Source organism: Talpa europaea, assembly GCF_964194135.1.
Source record: "Talpa europaea genome assembly, chromosome: 7".
NCBI classification, from domain to species: Eukaryota; Metazoa; Chordata; class Mammalia; order Eulipotyphla; family Talpidae; genus Talpa; species Talpa europaea.
In genome coordinates this window covers 106,775,018-106,799,625 of record NC_140074.1, presented here as the reverse complement: position 1 = coordinate 106,799,625, position 24,608 = coordinate 106,775,018, and the positions used below count along the sequence as shown (strand labels likewise).

Genomic DNA, 24,608 nt, shown 5'->3' with positions numbered 1-24,608 from the left:
GGGGGTGTCTGCTGCTAGCAGAATAGTGATGAGTGACGCTGTAGGCACTACTGACCTCTTGGAATTACCGAAGCTCCAGGCTTAAGAGGAACAACCTTCCACGTCCTATCGGAGACCACCCGGCCGGCTCTCCTGGTGGCATGAGTGACTGGTTTCTATCAGCAACAGGAAGGACAGCTCCTCGGCCCCTCCTTGCCAACCTGGGTTATAGGCCTGCGGGCGGGACCCCCGGCAGAAGGCAGGGGCCTCTCGCACATTGGCCTTGCGGCTCCCATCAGGGGCAAGAGAGCTGACTGAGCAGTGACATGCAGGGTAGTGGGGGGTCAAACATCTTTCCATTTGTTCTAAGAGCACTTAGCCCAAGGTGGAGGCCCCCTAAAGGAACAGCAGCGACTTGGCTTGTGCGTCTTGGATGGTGGTTTTGCCCTCCTCGAGTTCTCATGGAGGGCGCAGGTTTTGTGCTCTAGTCTTTCTTCATAACCAGGTACTGGGTGTGATTGAAACGGGGAGCCGGCCTCTGCAGCGCCTAGTGTGTCCTGGGCTGAGGGTGGGGGGTAAAGAAACACTGCCCTCGAGACCACCAGATGGGAGCCAGGCCCGGCCCTCCCCTGCTGCCTGTGGCTGCGGGCTCACGGGGCCAGAGGTGGCGGGGGCTGCTGACGGCGGGCGACAACGCCCCTTCTCCGTGCTGGGACCAAGGGGCCGTCAGGACGGGGGCCGCCTGCGTTTGTGTTGTAAGACCTCACGGTACGTGTTCGCACCCTTCATTGCCTTCTCGGGCTGGCGTCGGGGAGTGGACTGGAGTCCCAGCCAAGGTAATAAATACTGAGCGGAACGGGTGTGACTGGTGGGCTGGAGCGGGGGCTTCGTGACCCCAGATCCCAGTGTCACACACAACCTGAGAGCATCTGCGGGGAAACAAATGCCACTCTGATTCCAGTGCTGGGTCTCCTGTACCTTCTTATTGCAGTGGTTTCAGTCATAAAAGGCAGCTCTAGCCCTTATGGCCGGGGGCAGGGCAGGGGTGGCAGGAAGCTCTTCCTACGTTGACGGGGAGTCCATCGTGGAGAGGATTCGGACGACTTCTGCTCGCTGGGTGGGTGAGATGTGCTGGGTCATGTGGACGATAGAATCCATGGCAACCTCTGGATTGGCCTGGACCAAGCTGGAGGGGAAGATTTGGGATGGTGAAGGAGAGTGTGAGGCAGAGGCATGCAGATCACTGCTCAGCAAGCCTGCGCACAGTGGCACCAGGGCTGCTGGAGTCACCCTCTCACCTGTGTTGTTTTTCTAGATGGAAAAAGTGCTGAGCAGCAAGGCAGGTACAAGATGAACCTGAAGCACTTTTATACGTTAGAAAGCTAGCAGGCAGAGGGCTTCCCTCCTGGCCTAGGGGTTAAGTCTTAGCGCTATCACTGCTGCGGCCTGAGTTCAATCCCAGCTAGGGAGGTGACTCACATGGCGCAGCAGACCTCGCCTGTCTCGCCCACTGCTCCCCTCAGCAGTGTATTTCAGGAGATCTGCCTGTTCTGCTCCCCGCTGTCTCTGGTGAATCCTGTCACCCTCCCCCCTCCCCCCACCTTGCCCTGGTCTAGACCCCACTTCTGTGCAAATAAAGAGTAGTTTAAAAAAAAAAAAAAAGGCAGGCAGAACCGGAGCCAGCATGAGTCTGACCACTGGCTAAATCTGGGTGTCAAATAAGTAGAATAGAAAAGTGAATTACAAATAACTGGGGGAAAAAAATAGAAATACTATGGTAATATAAGTGGAGAGAGGAGAAGAGCCGGCTTTGGCTTATAGAACTGGAGTGTGGAGGGCATGGTGGAGCTGGAGAGGGGTCAGGCAAGACTCAGTGGAAGCCAAATCTCGAGGCCCTGGTGAGATGCAGGGTATCTGCATGGCTTTACAGCGTCTCCCCAAAGGCTGCTCTGTAGGTGCATGGGAGGCAGTAACTCAAGAGTGGCTTAATCAGGTCATGGAAGTGAACGTCAGGAGGGAGAGGATGGTGGGGTGTGTGTGTGTGGGGAGTGGCTGAGAATATTGTGGCTGAGAATGCACAGCGTGAATCGAATCAGGAGGAAACAAAGGCAACTATGTTCTACAAATGGTAGATGAAAGTTTCTATCGATGTTAAATGTACTGAAGTTGAACATCTTTCTGTGGTTACGTAAGAGAATACCTTTCTTATTAGGAAAGGTATACTGAAGTATTTGGGGGGGTAAAGGGCCATGACATATGTAACTTACTCTTTTTTTTTTTTTTTTTTTTTTATAGAGGCATGCTTTATTTATTTGTTTGCTGGTTTGTTTGTTTGTTTTGTTTTATACATGCACTAGGTACAGTCAGAAGCGCGGGAGGGCGAGAGAATTCACCAGCGCCAGAGCGGGGAGCAGAGCAGGCAGAAGGACCGAAGTACACTGCTGAGGGGAGCAGCGGGCGGCAGGAGAGGTCTGCACGCCATGTGGGACCCTCCTCCGGTGGCCGGGGAGCAGCCGCGGATCGAACCGGCGCCGCAGAGGCCGCGCGCAGTTTCGCAACCCAGCGCTCAACCGCTGCGCCACCGGGGAGGCCCTGTAACTTACTCTTAAGTGGCTCAGAAAAAGGAGAAAAAGTATGTAAAGCAAGTATACAGAGAAGGCACAGGCAGATGTGCCACACTTGAAGTGACAGGTATACCTGCTTATGTGCTGTCCTGTTTCTATAAGGAAAGTTGCAGAACAGAGGACAAAGTCCCCGGCAGTGTCTGCCCCCTGCCCCTCACCCCCCGCCCCATCCGTGGAGAAGACTGTCGTGTCTGGAATGCAGCTGCCATTTGACCAGGAAGGGACGGGTGGCTCCAGGACCCTCCTTGCAGTCAGCTTTGCTCGCAGAACTGCTCATCCAGTCAGGGGATCTGCATTTGGAGCTAATAGTTGGGCACAGTGAAATAAGCCTTCATCTAGTTGAGATTACTAAGCGCCCCTGGGGACCAGTAGCTGAGGAAGAATTGTGCTGCGGGGCTCTATTTTTATCTGTGGGTCAACGACAACAGTCTCAGATGGAAAGAGATCATGAAGATTATATAAGGCAGCAGCATCTCATGATCTGTTCTTAAATTTTCATTCCAAAGAAGTGAGTCCCACTGCGAGTCTCACCTGCGGATCTGCTTGAGGACATAGTCTCTGCTGATGTATTTGATGTTTTCCTCAATGACTGAGCGGACGCCATCTTCCTCCGTCAGCTGTTTCTCCAGCCACTCCACCAGGTCCTTGTTGTTGTCCCAAACATAGGCCTGCAAACAGATGACTCTGGTCAGACACCAGGGGCCAGGCCCAGCGGGCCACCCCCTCGCTCTGTATCTGCAAAGGTCACTCAACTTAAAAATGTTGTGATTCTGTTACTGTTGCTCTTGGGAGGAGGAGCCAGGCCCCAGGCTCTCCTCGCTTGTTGCTTCCTTGAAGCGAGGTGCGCATGCACCCCGCGGTGTGCCCACCGTGACTCTGGTCCTGGCAGACATGAGGTCTTATGAGTCCTCAAAGGCTAAGGAAAGTCAATCCCTGACAGCTTTGGGAGGAACAGTTTACAAGCCCAAAGTGTTTCTGGTGACGCATTGCGAGGGAACGGTGGTACTGGGGGGGGGGGGGTGCGTGTGTGCGCTTCTGGGGAACAAACAAACCTTGAGGTGTAAATCCCCTCCAGCCAGCCCTGGCAGAGGAGTTGCCTGCTCGGGGATCCCTGGATCCAGCCATGGCCTTTCTATAAGGCACAGAAGGGGTCTCAGGGCAGAGCCACCAGGTCGGAAACCTAACCCCCATTTTACTTTCTATGAGTGTATTCAAACGGGTCAAGACGCTGTAACCCTGAAAGTCTCAACAAACCACCTCTCGTCTTCCTCTTTTTCAAGATCATTTAGCTGAGCATTTCCAAGGTAGTTGACTACATAATAATTCAGGAGTGTGTTAGAAACCTAATAGCCTTCTCCTTGCTCTCTTCGCCTCTCATTTTCTTTACAAATCATTTAGGAATCGTTTTGTTAATGGTTTCCGGAAAACCAAGTACCACCATTAGGGCTCATTCATATTTATGTCATTTTGTTTGGGTAATTAAACACAAAGCTCGTCATTTAAAGGTGCGCTATCCTTCTCTGTTATCACTAACGAAGTCAAAGTCAGAATGACAATGAGTTTGGCGCTGTAATTTAATAGGTGGGTGCATTAGGGGCTCCCAGAGGCTTTGAGGCTTGAGACATGGCTCAGGAAACCTGTGTCCAGGAGACTGCTGTGTCCACAGGGCCCCAGCCCATCTCCCAGGGGCAGAAACAGCACTGCGCTCTGTTTCCTAACTTTCTATTTTGTGCCTTTAAAATGATGGTTTCTTGTTAGACGCTCACTTCCCCACCTGACTCAGCTGGCGAGGTGGCTGTGACTGGGCACGTATTATTGCCATGTAATTGACTTGCACATCTTCTAACCATTCTTAAGGAGTCCTTCACAGTTGAAGGATTAAGGACCAGCAATGCACCTTTTGTAACTCTTTGCCAGGTTCTATTCCTGGACCCAAGTTTGGCCAATGCTGTGTAATCATCTATCAAAAGATCAGCCCCACCTCCGTTCCCCCACCAACCTCTGTGTCAGGTCCACACTGCTGACACCTGAGGCTAAGATGGTGGGGTGGCCTGATCTGTTCCTAGAAAGGCCGTGCTCTACCCTTCTATTGCTGGGGGAGGGGTGCTGTGTTCCCTCAGTGTGATTGTCCTAGCTGGACAGATGGGTGCACCTGGACTCAGCATGCCCTGAGCCCAGGTTTCCACCTCCGCTACTGGTAATTTAGACTTCTGCTCATTTATGAAGATTTGGAGGGAGGAAAAACTAAAACAATGAATGTTTCTTGGGTTTCAGAATGAAAAAAAAAAAAAAAAAACCCAACTAGATTTACCCAAGAATCCCAAAGCCTTTAGTTTAGGAGAATATTTAATACTCTTATTAATCATTTTTAATCTGTTTGCTTTTAATTAAGAAACAGCATGATGCTTCCCTATCAACATATGCCAGGGAGCAGATTAATTGTGGCTTAAGATAACTCTCCTTGATTGGTGTAGTGTATTAGCTAACGAGATGCCTGCTTCTAACGGTGCTCACACACTACACAGGAAAGCCAGCTACCCTCTAGAGAAAACTCTGCCTTCCCCTCCTGCAGCCACAGAATATGCTAGGTGTTTAAGCCAAACATCAACGTTTCCAGATAGGATTAGAGCAACACATTCCAAGTTTAGGAGTTATTACTCTAAAGTATCCCTTTAGAAAATTTGGGGTCCCTAATCTGAAAGAGATGCTGTTTGCTCAAAGCACACCTGGATGACAACCCTAAGCCAAGAAAGTTTGATTGCAGCACACAGCACCAAAGGCAGGGGCTGTAAACGGAAGCACCCCATGGTGCCACAGGTGTTTCAGACCTGGGAGGGTGTCACCGGCACCCTCTCTGCCCTTGTGGAACAGAATTGTATGACTCATCTTTCCAGCCACCTGGAACAGTGAGCCAGCCCTATTCTCACCAAAAAAGCCATTATTTCCCTCGAGATGATGATGAAAAGGTGACTGTTCCCAGGGTTCCACTGGGGGTTTTAGGCAGGTGTGAAATGTCGAGCTGCTGACTTCACAATGGGCCTGGGCCCAAGTGTCACCTGCCCCACCTGTGCCCCAATCTGAACATTTTAATACCAATACAGTATCGATAAGGAAACATCACAACGGTGGACTTGGGACATTCCGCAGACACTATCTCCCTGCATCAGCAGGTAAGTATCTTGCTCTGCTCAGCTACACTAATTGTATGTAGTAATTAGTCTATCTTACAAAATCTAAATGACCTATTTAGAAAGTTTCATTTCTATGTATCGGGGAGCTGTTAAGCCTGCCTTACTCAATGGTACCGCGGGGCCGGGGTGGGGGTGGCCAGGGCACAGCCTGCGGGATGTGAGCCCTGACAGCCGTGCCCACACAACTCACGTGTGAGCTGCCTAGAGGCCTCCTCAGAAAGGGGTTTTTCTGAGACGGCGCAATAGCAACTTGCCCCGAGAGCAGGGCCTAGGGTGGCCTGACGGACCCCACTCAAGGGCCACTGTCTCAGCCCAGGAGCCAGGCAGTTTTCCAGGTTCTGCCTCGTCTCCCCCTCCCTGGGCTGAAACCAGGTGGTGGCTAAGACTTGTCCACAGGTCAGTTAAGACCAGGCCGTGGGGCAGTGGAAATCAAACAACTCTACAAAAGTTGCTTTTCCCTCCACCCCCCTCACATGCAGTGACTATTCATCTCACTTGGAAATCCAAAACAAGAGCAAATGGGTAGCTGTATGCCAGCACTGCTGTACCCCGGCATCCTGGAGTGTGGATATATTAGAGCAAGCCAAGTCCAAGAACATTACCGAGAACCTACTGTGCTCACAGAACCAGCCCCTCTCCTGCCAAGATTAGTTAAGTAAAACATCTCTAACTCTCAGACTGTTATTTTTTTACCTTCTGACACACGGGCATGTTTTGAGGGCCTCATGCTTTCCGTACCAAGTCATTTAAAACTCTGCTGATGTAAACCCCATCCCCGTGTCACACATGAGGAATAAAGATTTAAGCCACGTGTCCAAGCTGGTAAATGGCAAAACTGAGATCCAGAAAGCTTGCAGAGTGGGTCCTAATCTCAACCTCTACTACTGAGGTTTGAGGGGGAAAAATGTCTTTGAGACACCACATACCTCAAACTGTATCTAAGAAGCAAGAGAAATCTTGTCCATAAAACAAATATGTTCCATGTCCTTCCCACCCAATGTAAATCTAACTACTACTTTTTGCTTCCAGGGAGCTGCAGTGATGCTTTTCTTCAGCCTGCAGTGAAACTATGACCCATAAACGCTGCTCTTTCCTGCCATAGGACCGTCCCAGGGGATCCACACAGACACATGGGAACAGAGTCCTCTAAGGGAAACCAAAGATTTACACTGCTCAGCTCTACAACATCAGTGTCTTCTGATTCTCTCTTTTCAGGATTAAGATTGAAAAAAGAACACGTAGCATGGCTAACAGATGCTGTCCTACCAGAAACAGCAATAAGGCCTAGAGGGGTACTTCCTGGGGCAAAGCCAGCGTCTAGACTTGGTCAATGTCTGGACCTGAGACACAGCACACACTGCCCATCACTGCCTGAAGAGCCGAAAAAGCGCAACGGTTTCAAATCACTCCCAGACACAGAGCAGATTCCATGTCAGCCCTTCAGAGGCGGCGCAGTTGGCTTTGAACACTGTACCATTTTCCTCCCTCAAGGGCACTGCAGATTTTATCACCCACCCCACACTAAACTAGGTCCTGCTGAGCCTGCAGAATGTGGCAGGAGGTTTCAAAGCCACGTGATGGGATCACCCGCCCGTCCTCTCAGGCTAAAGTCAGGACAGTGCTCTGTCAGGGCAAGGGAAGCAGCCTCATGGTTGGGGGCAGCGGGGAAGCCTTCTGAGCTCTGGGCCTGGGCTTGTCTTCGGCATTTGAGTTCCTGCCGGGAGTATGTTCTCTGCACTGTAAGACACACTGTCCCCTGAGAGCAGGACGCTAAGGAGCAAGTAAAGGGCCTCTCCACTCACTTCATGCTTCGAGGGAAGCTATTCCTTCTCCTCATCCTTGTGCCCACTGAGGCTGTGCACGTCCATTAGTGACTAATGTGGTAGGAAGGCATTGCAGGCCTCTCCTGGCCACACACACACACGCACACTCCATTTACCTAGCCGGCCACTCTTAACTGGAGAACAACCTCTTATTTTACACTTGCGTGACTTTCAATGCCAACTTCCACTAGGAGCTGCCAGTAGCCACTGACAAAATTGTCTCACTCAATTATGATGCCACACACTGACCTTAACCTGAACCAAATGTCACGTAAGGCTGCACTCCCCCGCTGCACATCTGAAATATTTATCCAAAGAAGCCTTTCAGTCGTAAAGAAATGGTCAGACCCGTACAAAGGTGAATCTTAGAAGCACCTGACCCACTCGCTTCCAATCCTTTGGCACATCTTGGGAGCTCCTGCCTGAGAACAGTCAGTAGAGGTTTCAGCAACGCTTTCCAGGAAGAGGGTGAGGTGCCCGCCCTCCATCAAGACTAACCCAGCAGGCACCAAATGCCCCCACAGGAGCATCATCCCATAGGAAAAGACACGTTTTCAGCACGTACTACCAATATTTTGATAAAATGTATATGTGATTATCTTAAGCCATTTACCACTAATAAAAGCTAATTGCCTTTTTCTTAGTAAAGTTCTGACTTTCCTGCCCATCTTCCAGCAACTATCTTCTTTACACCAAATTTCCAGTGGCAAACGCTAGTGCATGGACGCAGACCCACCCCATGCCCAGCCTGGGCAAGAGCAGGAGTGCCATCTCCCTGTGAGATCGGCCCAAGAAGAGGCTGGATTCCCAGCTCCCTGCAGGAAGGGCAGACATTTCCTTCCAGCTCAGATCTGAAATCAGCTCTTGAGCTATAGTCACAGCAGCTACCTAAGGACTATTTTCTCCAAATAGCCTGAGTGTCTTTCTATAACACAAATCAGAGCACATTGCTCTGCGGCTTAAAGCACCGCAGTGGCTTCCCAAAGACCTCAGGTCCCCTCAATACAGCTTCCCAGGTGCTGCATGGTCAGGCCTGCATGTTGTCTTATTCTGCACCCAGTCTCTGAGCCATCCTGAAATGTGTGCAGTGCCCTGCAGGCTTCCATACTCTGCTCTCAGGCCTTGGCACATGCTGTTCCCTCTGCTCAGGCAATTCCCCCTCTTCCCAGCAGCTAACCATTTCCTCTGATTCGTTCCTCCTTTCTTTCCAGGTCTCTGCTGAGACATCACTTCTTCACGAAGTCTTGTCAGACTCTCCTCTCTCCACTCCCAAATAGTGGGCTCTTTGAGCTCTGCTCTGCCCCAGGTGGGCTATGTTTACCACTGGCCTCGCTGATGTGTGTGACCGCTTGACCAATCTGTGTCCCTGTCTACAACAGGTGGTGAGCTCTGGGTGGACAGGAAGAGACTGCCTCCTCTTTCACCACCATGGCCCCAGGGCCTAATGCAGCATCTGGTACTGACTATGCACAGGGTTTGCAGAATGACAGAATGAGCGCAAAAAAAATGTTGTACCACCTCTTCTGACAAGACATCATGACCTATTACTGTGGCAGAGGAAAGAGGGCCTAGCCTGTGTGTCCCCTTCAACTCCAACCCTTAGAGGCCTGGGGGTTCTGGGCTAACAAGCCTGGTGGTTTTCAGGTGGAGTGAGGAGCACAGCATGAAGGTGCCTTCACAGGCACCCACCCACCTTCACTGTTCCTTCCACTTCCACAAACCAGCGCCTTAACATGGCCTGGATCTGGCCGTCGGTCAGCTCAGGGTTGGCATTGTGGATTTTCTTCTTGACCAGGTCCTCCAGCAGGAGACGCCTCAGTCTCCAGTAGAAAAAGGTACGGGATGTTTTCCAGTCTAGGATGTCCTACACACAGATAAGAAAAAGCTTAGTCATTCCAGCTCAGTGCCCGCCACAGCCACACCCCCCTACTTTCCTCCAAGTTGCTAGACTCGAGCTGACCATGAGCTTCCCAGTTTAGAGCCCCAAGCCCAGCTGACTGCAGCACCGTACATAGCAAGGGGCCTATCTGAGTTCACCCTACACAGGGCTGACATGTTCTGGAGAAGCTGTGAACTCTCAGATTAGTTGAGTGAGGAACAGGTTTTGAGCAGATGGCTCAAACTACTTGAATGCAGATCCAATGAGAATGAGCTGCTGCTGGAACCTTGACCTTAGAGTACTTCACAGCCTGCAACAGCTGTCCCCAGGAACACATGTGACTCAGTTTCCCATTAGTAAAATAGAGCTTGACTCTGAGGAGCCCACAGTTACCTAAATCATAATTGCTTTAGGATGACCATGGATACAGTAAAAGGGAAACTCTCTAAAAAAAAAAACAAACAAAAAAACAAAAACAAACAAAAAAAAAACACCTGAAAACGGTTTCCTCTGCACACGCTGTTTTAATCTAGCCCTAACAGCACCCCGTCCGTGAGCCCATGTGCACGAGGCGTGCACTCGCTCACTCGCAGGTCTCTGACAAGTCGGGAGAAGTGGCAACCACTGTACTTACGTTAATAACACCCTTCTCCTGCATCCGGCCCGGTGTGTCGTGCAAGTCAGCAAACTGCACGGCTACCTGATGGTAAATGGGAATTAGGAATTCCTCCCGCTCCTTCAACTTGTTCTCCAGCTCCTTCCGCTCAGCTGCACTTAACTCTGGGGTGCCTGCAATTAAATAAACCTGCCCGTCACACACTGGGTGACCAGGAGTCTCCGCAGAGACTCAGCCAGTCACAGGAATCTCTCTCTCTCTCTCTCTCTCTCTCTCTCTCTCTCTCTCTCACACACACACACACACACACACACACACACACACAGCTACCCCCTGCTGCCTGGCTCTCCATTGTCTTCATCACCTCTTTGCTGAGTAACAGGACTCCCTCTGCAAGATGCCAGACCTGGCCTCACCCTGCCACAGGGAGCCACATGCCCTTGCCCCGTGGAAGCGACTCTAAGAAGCAGCATGGGTGTCCTCCCCAGGTCTCTCCCTGAGCAGGTGCAAGCAGCCACCTTGAGGCCTGGGTCTCCCATCATTTATTTCACTGACTGACATGCCCCCCTCTCCGCGGCAGCACGCGGCACCCATGACCTCTGACCAGTGAGAGAGTGGCTGGACTCTCCCAGGGTGGGGCATGGTAGAAGAGCCTCTCTGCCTTCGAGCACCAACCAGCATCTCTTTTCCCCATGTCCACCCCAGTTACCCAGCACCTTGATAAGGACCGGAACCCTTCTGAAAGTTGCACACTGTTTTACTCCGCATCGAATCTCAGGTTTGGGTAACTGTAACCTAAAACTGGTAGAATCCACTCTAAAGAGAACTATATCTGTGTGTCTCATGCCAACTCAGTGGATTAGTCAGCCCCTAGCCTCCTGCCTGGTTGCTGCTGCCAGAGCCAACCCTTGCCCACAATGAAACAGGCATTCTGGTTCTTGGGCTAATGGAGAAGGAAGAGGGAAGAAGAGAAAGGCAGTAGATGATGATCCCATTTGGATCATCAGGCTTATAAGCACACAGTACCCTCATTCAACAGATAGGAGCCTATGGGATTCTTATAACCAGGGGGACCCCCCCCCCCATCAATAGTGTCCAGTAGAGGTGTTGCTACTCTGTGCTTTTCTTCTTAATAACTCTCAGAGTGGGACTTGCAATCAATACTGGAAATTTAGGTGCCTAGTAAAGAGGAGTAAGTCTAGCCGAAGGAGCAATAGGTGACAGTCCCTGGCGTAGGGACAACCTCAAGTGCTTTGTCACCAAAGCTGACTAATAAATACATGACCACCGTGATGGGATGCAAAAGGGAAAGGCCTATTTCAAGCATGTCTGCCTGGGAACAGGCCTTGCTTTTTATGCCACTATGAATCAAATGCCATAAACAGCCTTGGGCTGGTGAGTGAGCCGTCAGTATTATACATAAACACATGTTAATAGAATAGGGATGCAACTCTAGTACCTAGTTTCATTTTTATGAGGTTTTTGGACACCCAATGCCAATTCTCTCTCTCTTTCTCTCTCTCTCTCTCTCTCTCTCTCTCTCTCCCCCTCCCCATCACTACTTTGAAACTGATGAAGAGTGCTGAAGACATCTTTTCTTGGGTTCCCACATCCAGGACAATCACTGCCCTGTTGCTTTGAGGTCCTGACACGGTGGCACCCTTGTCTTCCAAACAGGCAAACAGACCGACTGAGGGATGAGATTAAGGCCCCTTTATTCTAGTGTGATCTGCCTGAAGAACTGATGGGAGGAAGACTAACTGGTTTATTCTGAGATGAGATTTTCTCAGTTACAATATCCTTGACAGAGCAGCAAATATTTTTCCTTCTCCAGTGAAAGGAACCAAGACTCTTTGAGAAATGGATGAATCCAGGGCTAGGGAGGAAAACTGAAAGACGGGTCTGAACATATCACAAAAAGCAAGGAAGTGCTCAAAAAATGATTGGGACATGTTAGAAGGACACAGGAGTTAGTTTAAAGGTATTCTCATTGGCCAAATCTGGGATAATTTGAGCATCATTTTATCAAAATAGGGTAATGATATTTATGATATTTATTATCAGATACAATATTTATGGAATAAAATAAGAACCTTGAGTCCCTCTTGATAAAAATAATTAACTGGGGGATGAGGAGGAGTTCTTTCCAGCAGAATAACAATTAATAGCCATAAAGAAATGATGGAATTAGAAAATCACCATTTTACAACCATCACAGTAGCTGATCTTGCCAAGAATTATCAATGGCTAACTGATAATTAGCGGGTGAAAGTGTGATGAGGAACAGAATGTTTACATGGTCTCAAAATATCTCCTGACACACTACTTATTAATTACAAAGGGGGAAATGGTAACTTTATAGTGGGTTAACTGGTGAACATTATCTTAAACAAGTAATCAAATTACCATCATAAAGAACAGGACAGACTGATAGCACATGCCACATGATACAATGTCCTCAAAAGGACACAACATCACTTTTGCAATGTTCCTGCCAAACGTAAATAATCTGACTCGAACCATTGGAAAATATAAGACAAAGAAAGGTCAAAGAACCACTGTAAAGTGGACTAAAAATACTTGATAACTGCAGTGTGTGGTCTGGGATTAGACACCTTTGGGAGGACTGGTAAAATTTTAACATGGATCATGAACGAGGCAGTAGTACTGCGCTAGTGTTATAGTTCCTGATTTTGATAAGTGTATGTGGTTACATAAAAGAAACTCTGCATTCTTAGACTAATACTTATCCATTAAGGAGCATGATGTCTATGGATTACTCTCAAATGGTTCAAAGAAAGTGTGTGTGCGTGTGTGTGTGTGTGTGTGTGTGTAGAAAGTGACAATATGCACATGGGCATGCAGAAATGATAAAGCAAATGAGACAAGATGGCAGCAATAGATGAAGCTGAAGAACAGGCATTGGAAGTTTTGTACTAGTCTGATACCTTTTTGTGAAATTACATTAAATGGAAAGTTAAAAAATTAAGCCAAACTAAAAAACTTTTCCTGGTTCCCTAATGCATACAATCAATAATCAAAGTTAACATTACATTATCCTCATTTCACAGGTGAAGAAACTGAGTCTCTGACAATGGATGTGAGCTCCCAAGGTCAGAGAGCTAAAAAAGAGCAAGGCCAGGACTCATGCGCAGAAGTTTGGTTCTGAAGCCTTTGATACCAGGTTGTGTCTTCTTGCTTACTGGGGCAGAAGACAAATGCTTCAGTTAGGCACATCCCTTTAATTTCAGAAAAGGGTAAGTGATGATGGCAGAATCCTGGTTGATAAAGCTGAAGGTCCCTCATAGCTCCATTCCACAACTGAGATAATCCCTCCAATTCCCCTTTGGTAGGTTGGATATGATTTCTTAGATAGCCCTAAGATTCAGGGGTAGCTCCTCCTGTTATTGTGAAATCAAGATCTAACACAACAGGTAAAAATCACAGCTCTGTTGGGGGGTGAGGGATGACCGTGAACAGGATCATGGACATGACTGAACAGTGAGTTCCAGGCCCTTACAACAGTCTCCCTCACGGCACACACTTGTGTGCACACACATACAGGTGCGCCGATATATAACACATACCATTTACTAAACATTTGCTATGTGCTGGCACTCAGTGCTTCCAGAATCACATGGCTTGTAAGTAACCATTCACAGTTCAGACCTACATCTGGCCAGCTGTTACCACTGCTGCCACCACTGCTGCCACGTTGAATACCTCGTTACCTTGTACTTTCCAAATTGCTTCACATACGTCATATCTAATCCTTATGATAACCCAAACCGACAGACAGGGTATCTATTTTACAAATAAGAAAACCAAGGCTCTGAAATGTAAAGTGACTTGCCAAATGGCATCCAGCTCTTAGGTAGCAAAGCTGGTATTTACACTTGGGTCTGGTTGTCTCCAAAACCTGTGTTCTTCCACATTAAAGGATACTGAAGGCAGCCAAGCAGAGACCCTGGCAGTGGTGACAAAGAATTTGATTCATTATGTTAAAGAGGAGTTAACAGCACTGGGGGCAGAGGAGGACTCCGCAGTCTAGGAGCACAGCCTTCTGGGAATAGGGCCTTGGCTTTTCCAAGCTGGAGCAACAGAGAAGGCTGCCTCCAGGACCAACAAAGGTCTCATACAACCAGTCAAGCTATTCTAGAGCTTTCAAAGAACAATGTATTAACACCTGTGATGCTCTGGTCCTCCAGAGACTGGAAGATGACAGAGCGTCCCCTAAAGACTGCCTTGTTTGATACCTTCAGTAATATCTCTGATCACAGCTCAAGATCTACCTCAAAAAGGCATTAAAGGACAAGGCAGAAATAGAGAATGTATATATTTTAAAATGCACATGAGAAAGTCAAGGATTTGTTTGGAGCGGGGGTGGAAAAGGGAGGTTCTCTAAATTTTATTTTCTAAAAACAAAAGGCTGCTCTCAAGCTTGTTAGACCCTTGCGTAGCATACCGAGGGCCCCTCTCTCCTTGTACAGCAAAGCAGCCAGCCCTGGTAATGATTTAGAGGAGATTAACAAATATGTCAATGTCTATTTTCTGCTTAATTTAAAAGCGGCGTCTATAAAGATTTTTGACTTCTGAACCCTGTTCTCCTGAAAGAAAGAAGGTAAGAATGAGGAGGGGGATAAAGAGTGATTATCCTATCATTGATCGTTTGTCAGGAGCATTTCTTATTCACTGGGCTATTGTAAAAAGCTAAGCTCTCGATCAATCCTGTAAGCTCCCTGTACAATTAAATATCTTGGAATGGTTTTCATTCTTTTCTAGCCAGATTGCAGGGCCTCAGGGTTTTTAGGAAACCAAGTCGGTGTGTGTGCGTGCGTGTGTTTAAGAATATGCTACAGAGGGGAAAGTCATTCTTTTCTAGAATCCTACTTTAGGAAAAGGCTTAAGTGGGAGAGCAGAGGTAGGCTGCTCTCCTCTCTTCCCCAAATAAGATCTCCCAAGACATAATAAAAATCCAACCTTAAAATTTTAATGTAAAGAGTTAAATACAGAAGAGGCATTACTACTTCGGTCAAGTAGGAGTAGCTACTGTTATTGAGATGTTACAATGTTCATCTCATGTAATCCTTGAAACAATCCTAAAAGATCACTAGTCTACAGATGAGAAAACTAGGGCACAAAAAAGTGAAGTAACTGGCCAAGGCCACAGAGGTAGGGAAGAGAGTGGGGATTTTGGCTAAGGTATCCTGCCTTCAAAGCTCATGCTATTTAAATGAAACAAATACCCAAAAATGTCCAAAGGGCAGTTGCCTGTCGGTTTTCTCGGGGCCAGGACCTAATGAAAAACCACATCTCTCTTCCATGGTGTCGAAGCTGAAGGGAAGTGTCCAAGGAGACGGCTGGCTTCTGCAGGTGGTGTTTCACCTGCTGGTACACTGGAGGCAGCAAGGGAAGGGTGCCCGGCCTAAGGCGGGGAAGCCTCTTCCTGGCGGATCAGGATCTTTTGGGGAGGGATGAGACCTTCAAAGCTTAGAATGAAAATCTGATTGCTGGGCTAAAAATTCTCTGCTCAGCCAGAGGCACAAGATGACCTTGCAGAAATCTCTTTCCTTTTGTGAACTCAGTCTCTCATCTATGTAAAAACAACAACCCTAATCTGCCAAAAAGGAAACATGTTTTACAAAAGAAGGTGATATTAAAGTGTTTTTTAGTCTTAACTTTTTTAAAATTTATATTAACAAACCTAGGTAAATTTAAACCAATTTTAACCTGGATGGGTACTCTTCCTTCTCTTAAGAAAGCCATTTGCTTTGATTGGTTAAATACTTACACTAAAGAAAACACCTAGACTGCCCTCTGCACTAAGCTCCTGAATATCTCAGACATAAGGTCACATACCCATTCCTCAACCTTGAAATTGAAAAAGTCAGCAAAAAAAAAAAAAGAAAAGAAAGAGAGGACTGGAGTCTTATTAACATTCAGAACTATAAACATAAGTAGCTGTTTAAAAGATCTATGGAATCACATTCTATATTGAAGGAAATTTCTCGATAAAGATAGTAAGATGAGTAAAAACAAGAACCTCGCAAAACTATTTTTGTATCCATACAGGTGTTCCTTTCTTTACACAAAAGCATTCTTGAAAAACTGCGTAAATCAGATCCTGTTTTAAATGCCTTAGGGGAGCTATTTAGAAGGAACCCTGCAGTGAATCCTTTGGTAAAGCAAATAATCCTTTTGTAATGGGAATAATTTCTCCCAATGTACCTAGTTTTTTTTTTTTTTTTTAAATCCCATTTTCATATATCTGCTTTTCTTCAAAGGGAGATGTACCTATCTCAATACAACTGCATTTGCATATTGATTTTAACAGCAATTCTCTCAAGGATGTTTAACCCTAAAATTCCTTACAATGGTGTTAGTGCTCTGTTGTTCATATTTTAGGAATCATTATAGTAAACCCAGAGATTTCCAAATAAGAATAAAAAATGTATTACCTAAGGTCACAGAACTTAACATTAGGGGAACCAGACTTGACAAATATAATTTTTTTTTGGCTTTTACATATTTACTAATTTATTTATTTATTTTATATATTTTTTACAAAATTTTTCATTTTTGCACAATGTATGCATTTTCATCTTCGTTATAGTCCCCATACAATTCCCACCTCCCTTGTTTTGATCCTACTCCCTCCACCCCACCCCCTACTTATTAACCTGTTCAAGCCCCCATATTTTCTACTTAATGAATTTTGTATAAAATATTTACAGGGCCTGCCTGGTAGCGCAAGGGGTTAAGATGCAACCTATGAAGCTATCTGCAGCTTCTGCAGCACTAGTTCGATCCCCAGCACGCCAGGGGGCTACCCACATGGCGCAGCAGACCTCTCCTGTCTTGCCTGCTGCTGTATTTCAATCTGCCTGTTCTGCTCCCCACTCTGTTTCTGGTGAGTTCTCTCACCCCCACACCTCTGGCCTGTACCCAGTTCTTGTATATATAAATAAATCTTTAAAATAAAATAAAATAGGGGGCCTCCCTAATGGCACAAGGGGTTAAGCACTGCACTATGAAGCAATCAAAAGCCTCTGTAGCACCAGTTTGATTCCCAGCCAGCCAGGGAGCAACCCACATGGTGCAGCAGACTCCTGCCTCACCCACTGCTCCCCTCAGCAGTATATTTCATCAGTCTACCTGTTCTGTTCCCCACTCTGTCTCTGGTGAATCCTCTCACCCCCCCCCCCCATCTCTGGCCTTTACCCCAGCTCTTTTATGTATAAATAAATAAATCTTAAAATAAAATAAAATATTAAAAAAAAGTATTACCACCACTCCATCCCCATCCTTTCCCATCCCCAGTCCTATTCTCAGTGCCTCCATCCAAACACCTCCACACAAGAGTCCAGAAACAGCACAGAATTCTCTAAATCCTAGTGGCAACAGGGCAGGAGGACAAGTGGAGAGGCAGAGACCGGGGCCAGCAGGGACCCAAGGGAAGAGGGTGGCTCAGACCCATTCTGACAACAGCCTGCATGCAGGCAGGAGGAGCTTAGGTTCAGTCTCACAAAATGCCTGCCAGACCCCTGCAGCCTACAGAGAACTGTGAATGGTACTTCCTGGGAAGAGACAAGCCCAGTTGCTCTCGTAAGCACAACCAGATGAATGGATCAGTCCAAACCACTGCTTCTCCTTCCCAGGAAATGTTACCATTGCGCTGAAGTGCATCAAGCCAACAAGTTCTGTATCAATGTGATGAGGTTGTAAGCTGTTGCTCACTTGAAGAGGCAAGATCCCACAGTCTCTTCCTTTGGGGCAGAAAACCTCATGTGTCTTCCTCAGCCTACCTCCCACAGAGCCCAGCACTTGGGTGGCCATGGTGCCAGCGAGGATACTCCACATGCAATGGGAGAGCAGGCCAGAGGCCACTTCCCAACATCTTTCCCAGGCTTAAGGCTTAACTTTTCAGGGAAGGACATGCTTTCTGCCTCAAATAATAACTTTGACCCTTTTCAGCTTATGGTATCTTGAAGAGGGAACACAAATGGAAAAGCACACACAGCTCAGATACTTTTTTTTTTTAACTTTTTAAAAAAAATTTTTTTTTATTAAGGCATGTTTTATTTATTTGTTTGTTTGTTTGTTTATACATGCACTGGGTACAGTCAGAAGTGCGGGAGGGTGAGAGAATTCACCAGAGCCAGAGCGAGGAGCAGAGCAGGCAGAAGGACCAAAGTACACTGCTGAGGGGAGCAGCGGGCGGCAGGAGAGGTCTGCAAGCCATGTGGGACCCTCCTCTGGTGGCCGGGGAGCAGCCGGGGATCGAACCGGTGCTGCAGAGGCCGCGGGCAGCTTCGCAACCCAGCGCTCAACCGCTGCGCCACCGGGGAGGCCCCAGCTCAGATACTTTGAATACTTCTGCCCAAAAAGCAGCTCAACCCTGAATCCCTTTAACCCAAGGAAGAGTCCCTTTCCTGTCATCTTGGCTGCTAAGTGAAGGCTGGGGAGGAAGGTCCGCCCCGAGGCTGTCACACACACATTGATCCTCACCCAGTAACAGCACTCCATTCTGGGTGCGACTGGGCTGGAAGGGCAGTGCCTTGTCAGCCCATCTCTCCCAGGGCAAGCACTGTATAGGCCCAGTTGAGGTGCTACTTGGCAGGCAGCCAGGCTGTCTAAGGAACGAGGCCATGACTGGGATGTATGTCTGGAGCACAATGAAGTTCTACGAAGGGGCTCCTGTATTCCTTGTATTGAGGGAGAGGGACAGTGAGAAACATACAATTGCTTCACACTTGGTCTGGGCAGTTCTCTCTCTGAATTGGCTTGTCATTTCCCTCTGAACACGCAAGAGGGTGAGGATCCAGGAGCGGACCTGAGGTCACAGCACTCAAGAGGCCAGGCTCAGAAGGCCGCACTGTTCCGCAGCCACGCTCCTGGCTTTGTGAGGGGGCAGAAGGATGTCAGAGGGACACCAAGAGGTCTAGAAAGGCTGAGGCTCTAGATATGGAGGAGGGATTTAATTTTCCTAGATAACCAGAGCAGGGCACTATCCATCCCAAAGTGACTAAACCGAGCTCTGACAACCCAGGCCTGGAACTGTCCAGCAATGCAAGACTAGCATTTGGGCTTAATTCACCTGTCTTTCTGGGGGTAGTTCCCTTGACCTCTATCAGAAATCAATGTACTATTTTCATACTCTTTCATAATCACAGGTCTATAAACTAGTATTCACCACCTTCCGACCCAAACTAACTACACAAAATGGCAAAAAGTCATTTTTAAAAATAAAAATTCTGAGAGATGAAGTTAGTTGTCAGGAGTTCCTCATTACCCTTAGAGAAGTAGTAATCGTGCTTTGAACAACCTCTCCGCTGTGCACTGGTTTGTCTAGGGCTCTGGCAGCATGCTCCCCAGGGTGGAGGCTGATTTGGGGAGATTGGGAACAGCAGATAACATCCACTTCCACAGGCTTTCTTCTAAATCAGATCTTTCTCGGTGGAATTGGCTTTACATCACAAAAGAAAAGGATTCCTGCTTAATTTTGACCAGGCTCACTATTCAGCTGAGGTAAAATCTGAGGAAATTCTGAGAAAAGTAGAACGGAGGGAAGCAGAAACCCATTCTGGCGCTGACACGTTTATTTGTACCGCGGATGATGTATTTAATTTCTTTTTTTGCCTCAATCTTCCAATCTGGAAAATGAGATCATTTTCACTCACTCTGTGAAAAAGCATGCTGACAGTCTTGGGGTGTGGGCATTGAGAGGAGCAAAAAGCCATGGTGAACTCAAAAGAAGCTGGGCTCACAGCATATTCCATTATCTCCCTGGTGACCTGGGGGTGTGAGCTCCCTGAAAGCCTGCAAATGCCTACAAGACAAGACCATGTCTTTTTTTTCTATTTCCTTTCAGATCCCACTTGCTCCCCAGTGGACCTAAGCCACAGGGGATGCTGGAGACCTAACACAGCCCTCTCTTCTAATGACGCCAATCCCAAGCTTGAAAAAATGCTTCACAGGTTCAAAGCAAATGCACCTTCATCTGATCTTCACATTAGCTGGGTGGGTGGGAGCGTAATCTCCACTTTGTACGAGAAAAAACTGACATTCAAACAATTTACCTGCGAGCAACATACCCGAGACTCATACAGTTATTTTTATTCCAGACCCACTGCTCATGTTCCCAAGCTGCCCTGGGCCGGAGCCTGTTTCACATTTAGCAGACTGAGGATTCTTTCTCTAGTTCCATTTTGGTCAAGGTTAAATAAATATAGTTTTCTTCAATGAGAATAGGAAATTGATAATGGGATGATTTGTAACAAATGATTAAATGGCCATCAGTTGGCAGTCTCCTCCCTCTCCCCTTCCTGGGTTTCAAAAGTTAAAAGGTGCTGGGTGAAGGTGGGAGCGATATCACTTTCCTTCAAGAGAAAGAAGCTTCAGCCCCACACCCCTCACCATCCAGTCAGTCTGCAAACAGATGTCAGAGAGGATCCCTCTTCCTACCACCCAGTTACTCTGAAGGGATGATAACAGCCATTGGGGGGTTAAAAAGAGGCAGTGAACCCCCAGTTAATGAGTAGGAATTCAGCAGGCAGTGTAAGATAAATGGAGCTCTCTCTGCTTCTGCTAGAGTCAGCATGAACTGCGGCCCTGCGGCTTGTTTGTGGCAAATGGAGTGCGCGAAATATCAAAGGGCAGTGATCCAGAAGAAGACCGACTTTGACAAATTTTAAATTGGCCAGAAAGAAAACCAGCAAAAAAGAGAAAAAAAAGAAAAAGAAAAAAAAAAAAAAAGAAGAAAAAAGGGAAAATTATGCAATTCGCTGTGTCCTGCAATTGTGGCATTGCTGCTTTTGTACAGAATTAGTAGTAAAAACAGCAGCAACGATCGCCGGATGCTGGGAGCAATTATGAGCCATCGAAGTGAGATGCTTATCAGTGGCTGAAGCTTTTAGAGCTCTCTCTATGTACAGTTGTAAGTAACTTGCTCTTGAGCTGCAGTTACTTTAATTAAAGTGTATGGGGTTGGTCAGAAATAATTATCCTGTTTGGAGAAGAAAGAGAAAAAACCCACCTCAACAATTCTGGGTGGCAATAGATTTTATAAACAACTCTGCCAATTTCTTGTTGTACGTGTGCATTTCCCATAAAAGGATCAAACTGCCAGTGGGTTAGTTAATGGTGGCTGTTACCTGATGGCAAACAATGGGACACAAACAAGGTTTAGAGCAACTCCAGTCACTATGTGTGGCAAGCAACCTGGCTCAGGGCTGCAAACAACAGGACATGTGGTCTCGAGAAGACAAGCAAACCCACAGAAGTTTCTGTTTCTCTAGATGGTGAGAAGATAGAACCACAAATGGCATTTTAGTAATTACGTTACTATTTGGGACACAAATGAGCCAGTTTCTCATTTTCAGTCTTTCCATTCAGAGTTTCACTATCTTTTAAAGATAATACTTGTTCCTTTAAAAAACAAAACAAAACAAACCAACCAGCAAACGGCACCTCGAGCATTATCCTTTCTAACATAGCAAGGGGCTCAATGGGAGATCTGGCAGAAAATTCGTGTTTTGAAAGAATCTGGAACTCAGACTCTGGACTCAACACAGGCTCCCACAGTTAGTCCTACATTCACATGCAAGCACCTTCCAAAAGACCCAAAACAAATGAGCAGCAGAGTCATGGCTGGCAGCATCAAGTGCAAAAAGCTCCCGGGCCACTGTGGCGCAGCCTCTGTCGGTAGGCAAATAGCCCACATTCTAAACTCCCATTTCTCCAGCTCAGCATGGCCCCAGAGCACTGGCTGGGCTGGTCTCTGGTTTCTATCCACGATACTGACTCTCACATCCCTCAGAAACGAGGGGGCTTGTCCAAGGAGACGAGCAGAGACAGGACATAGAAGTGTGGCATATTCTCTGCTTGGGTAGCCTGCCCCCAATAGCCACTTCCAGCTACTCACTCTGTGCAAGGACATCCATAAGCCTAGAAAGATGGGCTATTTGAACTATAAGGAAATATCAGAAGAAAAATCGGGTGACTTTTGCTTTTTTAGGCCCTACTTTGCCTTCTATTACACACACTATTTCATTCTACCAGGGTTCTTACCATATAGAGGACAGTAAATAAAGATTATCATGAATTTGATCAAATGCTTCAGTGCCTCCTCCCCTGGCCTATGAATGCACTCATTACAAATCAGCTGAATGGCTCATTGATTTGCCAGGAGGATGAGCAGACATACCTAATCGCTCAGCCAAGTGGATGTAGACGGGGTCCACCCGACGCATGGTTTTCACCAGATCCTTTTTGCGGAATTTGATTTCTACTGTCCCTTCTGGCTCCAGAACTGATCCCCTGGATCAGAAAGAAAGAAAACAAAACAGAAATAGGGGCACTTTAAGGAAGGATACAACAGAATGAGGCCAGTTACAATTTGTGGACCAGGAAATAGCTTCATTATGGTTTTGCCCACCCACGGTTCACAGAAGTAACTCTTGGGAGAGGAGCAGGCACCAGAGAAGGTATGAGAAAAGTGTGGCAAAAAGCAATTAAAATAATCCTCATTACCACACCAGTCTACTTCCATCTCAAAGGGAGAAGAATACAGATTCCACCACCTACAGCTGATAAGGGTAACAGAAATTACATTATTGTCCAGGAAAAAAAAAAAAAAAGATGATATAAGTGCAGTGATGAGAGAAAAACCCCCAGCCTTCAGGCCATACAATGAGGGGTCGATGCTGCTCAGTACCACACACAGCTGACAGCCCGCTGGTCAGAGTCAGACACATTAGGCCACGTCAAGCAGCAGATAAGATGTCTGCCTAGTGCCATGGAAGCATCATGGTGAAAGGTCCCTGGGTTACTGGGGTTACAGTGAAAGGTCCCTGGGTTACTTCTAGTGCATACTGATGGTGATCTATTATCAGGAATCTTACCCTGGGTTCCTCCTTAAAAAAAAAAAAAACCAAAAACTTCTACATTAAAAATAAAATTGACAGTTAATACTGTCATGTACATGGCCCTGTTCTATGTGTTTACATATAAATCTTTTTTTTTATAATTTTTTTTTATAGAGGCATGTTTTATTTATTTATTTGTTTGTTTGTTTGTTTGTTTGTTTGTTTGTTTGTTTGTTTGTTTTGTTTATACATGCACTGGGTACAGTCAGAAGCGCGAGAGGGTGAGAGAATTCACCAGAGCCAGAGCGGGGAGCAGAGCAGGCAGAAGGACCGAAGTACACTGCTGAGGGGAGCAGCGGGCGGCAGGAGAGGTCTGCGTGCCATGTGGGACCCTCCTCCGGTGGCCGGGGAGCAGCCGGGGATCGAACCGGCGCCGCAGAGGCCACGGGCAGCTTCGCAACCCAACGCTCAACCGCTGCGCCACCGGGGAGGCCCTACATATAAATCTTAACAATCCCATACCAGTCTATATCCACTATGAGGTAAGCACTCTCATATGTTAGCTGAGAAAACTAAGGTATGGGAAGTTAAATCCAACAAGTGACAGACCTAGATCTGAAACTTGTCTTATTCCAGATAGATCAGGTGCTAGCTGAGGACTAGAAATAATAAATCTCCAGGTACAGAACGCTGGGCTAGTGACTAGATAATGAAACTACTAAAATCTCCTAAGTAGCCTTTATAGTAGGAGACTTAAGTTTTGGGGGAAAGAGAGACACACATGCTCTAATAAAATGACTGGATGGAGGAACTAGCGTGGAAAAAAAGTCAAGGAGATATGTTATGAAATTTACCTACTTTGGAGAGGATTGGAAACAGATCACGGGAGGAAGCTAACTTGATCTGTTTTACTCAAGTACTTTCAGGTACCACCTCCCAGCTACAGCCAAGATTTTCTCTGCAGTCCTGTGGGTGTTTCAAATACTGTGTTCTACAAGCCTCCAAGAGATCCAGAGTGAGAACCTGGACTGCAGGGAGCAGCTGTGGTCTGGACTCATAGAACGCAGGTGCTGTGGTTCACCTCAGTGATCATCCAGCTTGTCCCATAGACAAGGAGCAGCAGCCCAGGCAGTTAGGACTGTTTCACATTCCTCACCAGTCAGCAGCAGAGCTGGGTCAAGACTCTAGAACCCCAGACTAACAACTCAATCCTTCCATTCCAACTCCTTTAAGCATTCTCTGCCACATTCCTAAGAAAGAGAGTGAATAGGCATAACTGAACAACAAAAAAGGGGGGCTATCTCTGAGTTTGGGGCTGTCTGGTACAAAGAACTTTCAGGTAAAAAGAATCTGGACAATTTACAGCACCGAGAAAGCCTGGCTCCAGCCTGGTTTCCTACTCATGCCAGCAGACACTCTGTAGAAAGCCTTTTCTGACCTTGGAGCATGGACAGATTCAAATAAAGTTCTCTTGGCTATAATGTGCTCCAGGAAGAAACCAACTGCTAGAGATCCTTTAAGGCAGTGTGTGGAAATAAGGAAGCTACCTGCTTTCTCGGTCAGCATACATCTCCATGTGCCGGGGGTTGATGGTGGGGTCAATCACAACCCAGGAGCCACCCCGCAGCTC

The 24,608-nt window shown here is 47.1% G+C and overlaps 1 protein-coding gene across 1 annotated transcript in view; it reads right to left on the bottom strand.

Moving 5' to 3' along the window:
• Positions 1-1,041: 1,041 nt before the first annotated feature.
• The window catches only part of ACACA (acetyl-CoA carboxylase alpha), a gene marked incomplete at both ends in the record, with an annotated part of 253,999 nt that continues 230,432 nt past the window's right edge, over positions 1,042-24,608 (bottom strand). Inside the window, 6 exons of the mRNA XM_084237949.1 lie at positions 1,042-1,165; positions 3,135-3,271; positions 9,311-9,481; positions 10,131-10,285; positions 22,318-22,430; positions 24,526-24,605. Coding sequence (XP_084094075.1) covers positions 1,042-1,165; positions 3,135-3,271; positions 9,311-9,481; positions 10,131-10,285; positions 22,318-22,430; positions 24,526-24,605 — 780 coding nt within the window. The remainder of the gene's footprint in view (positions 1,166-3,134; positions 3,272-9,310; positions 9,482-10,130; positions 10,286-22,317; positions 22,431-24,525; positions 24,606-24,608) is intronic.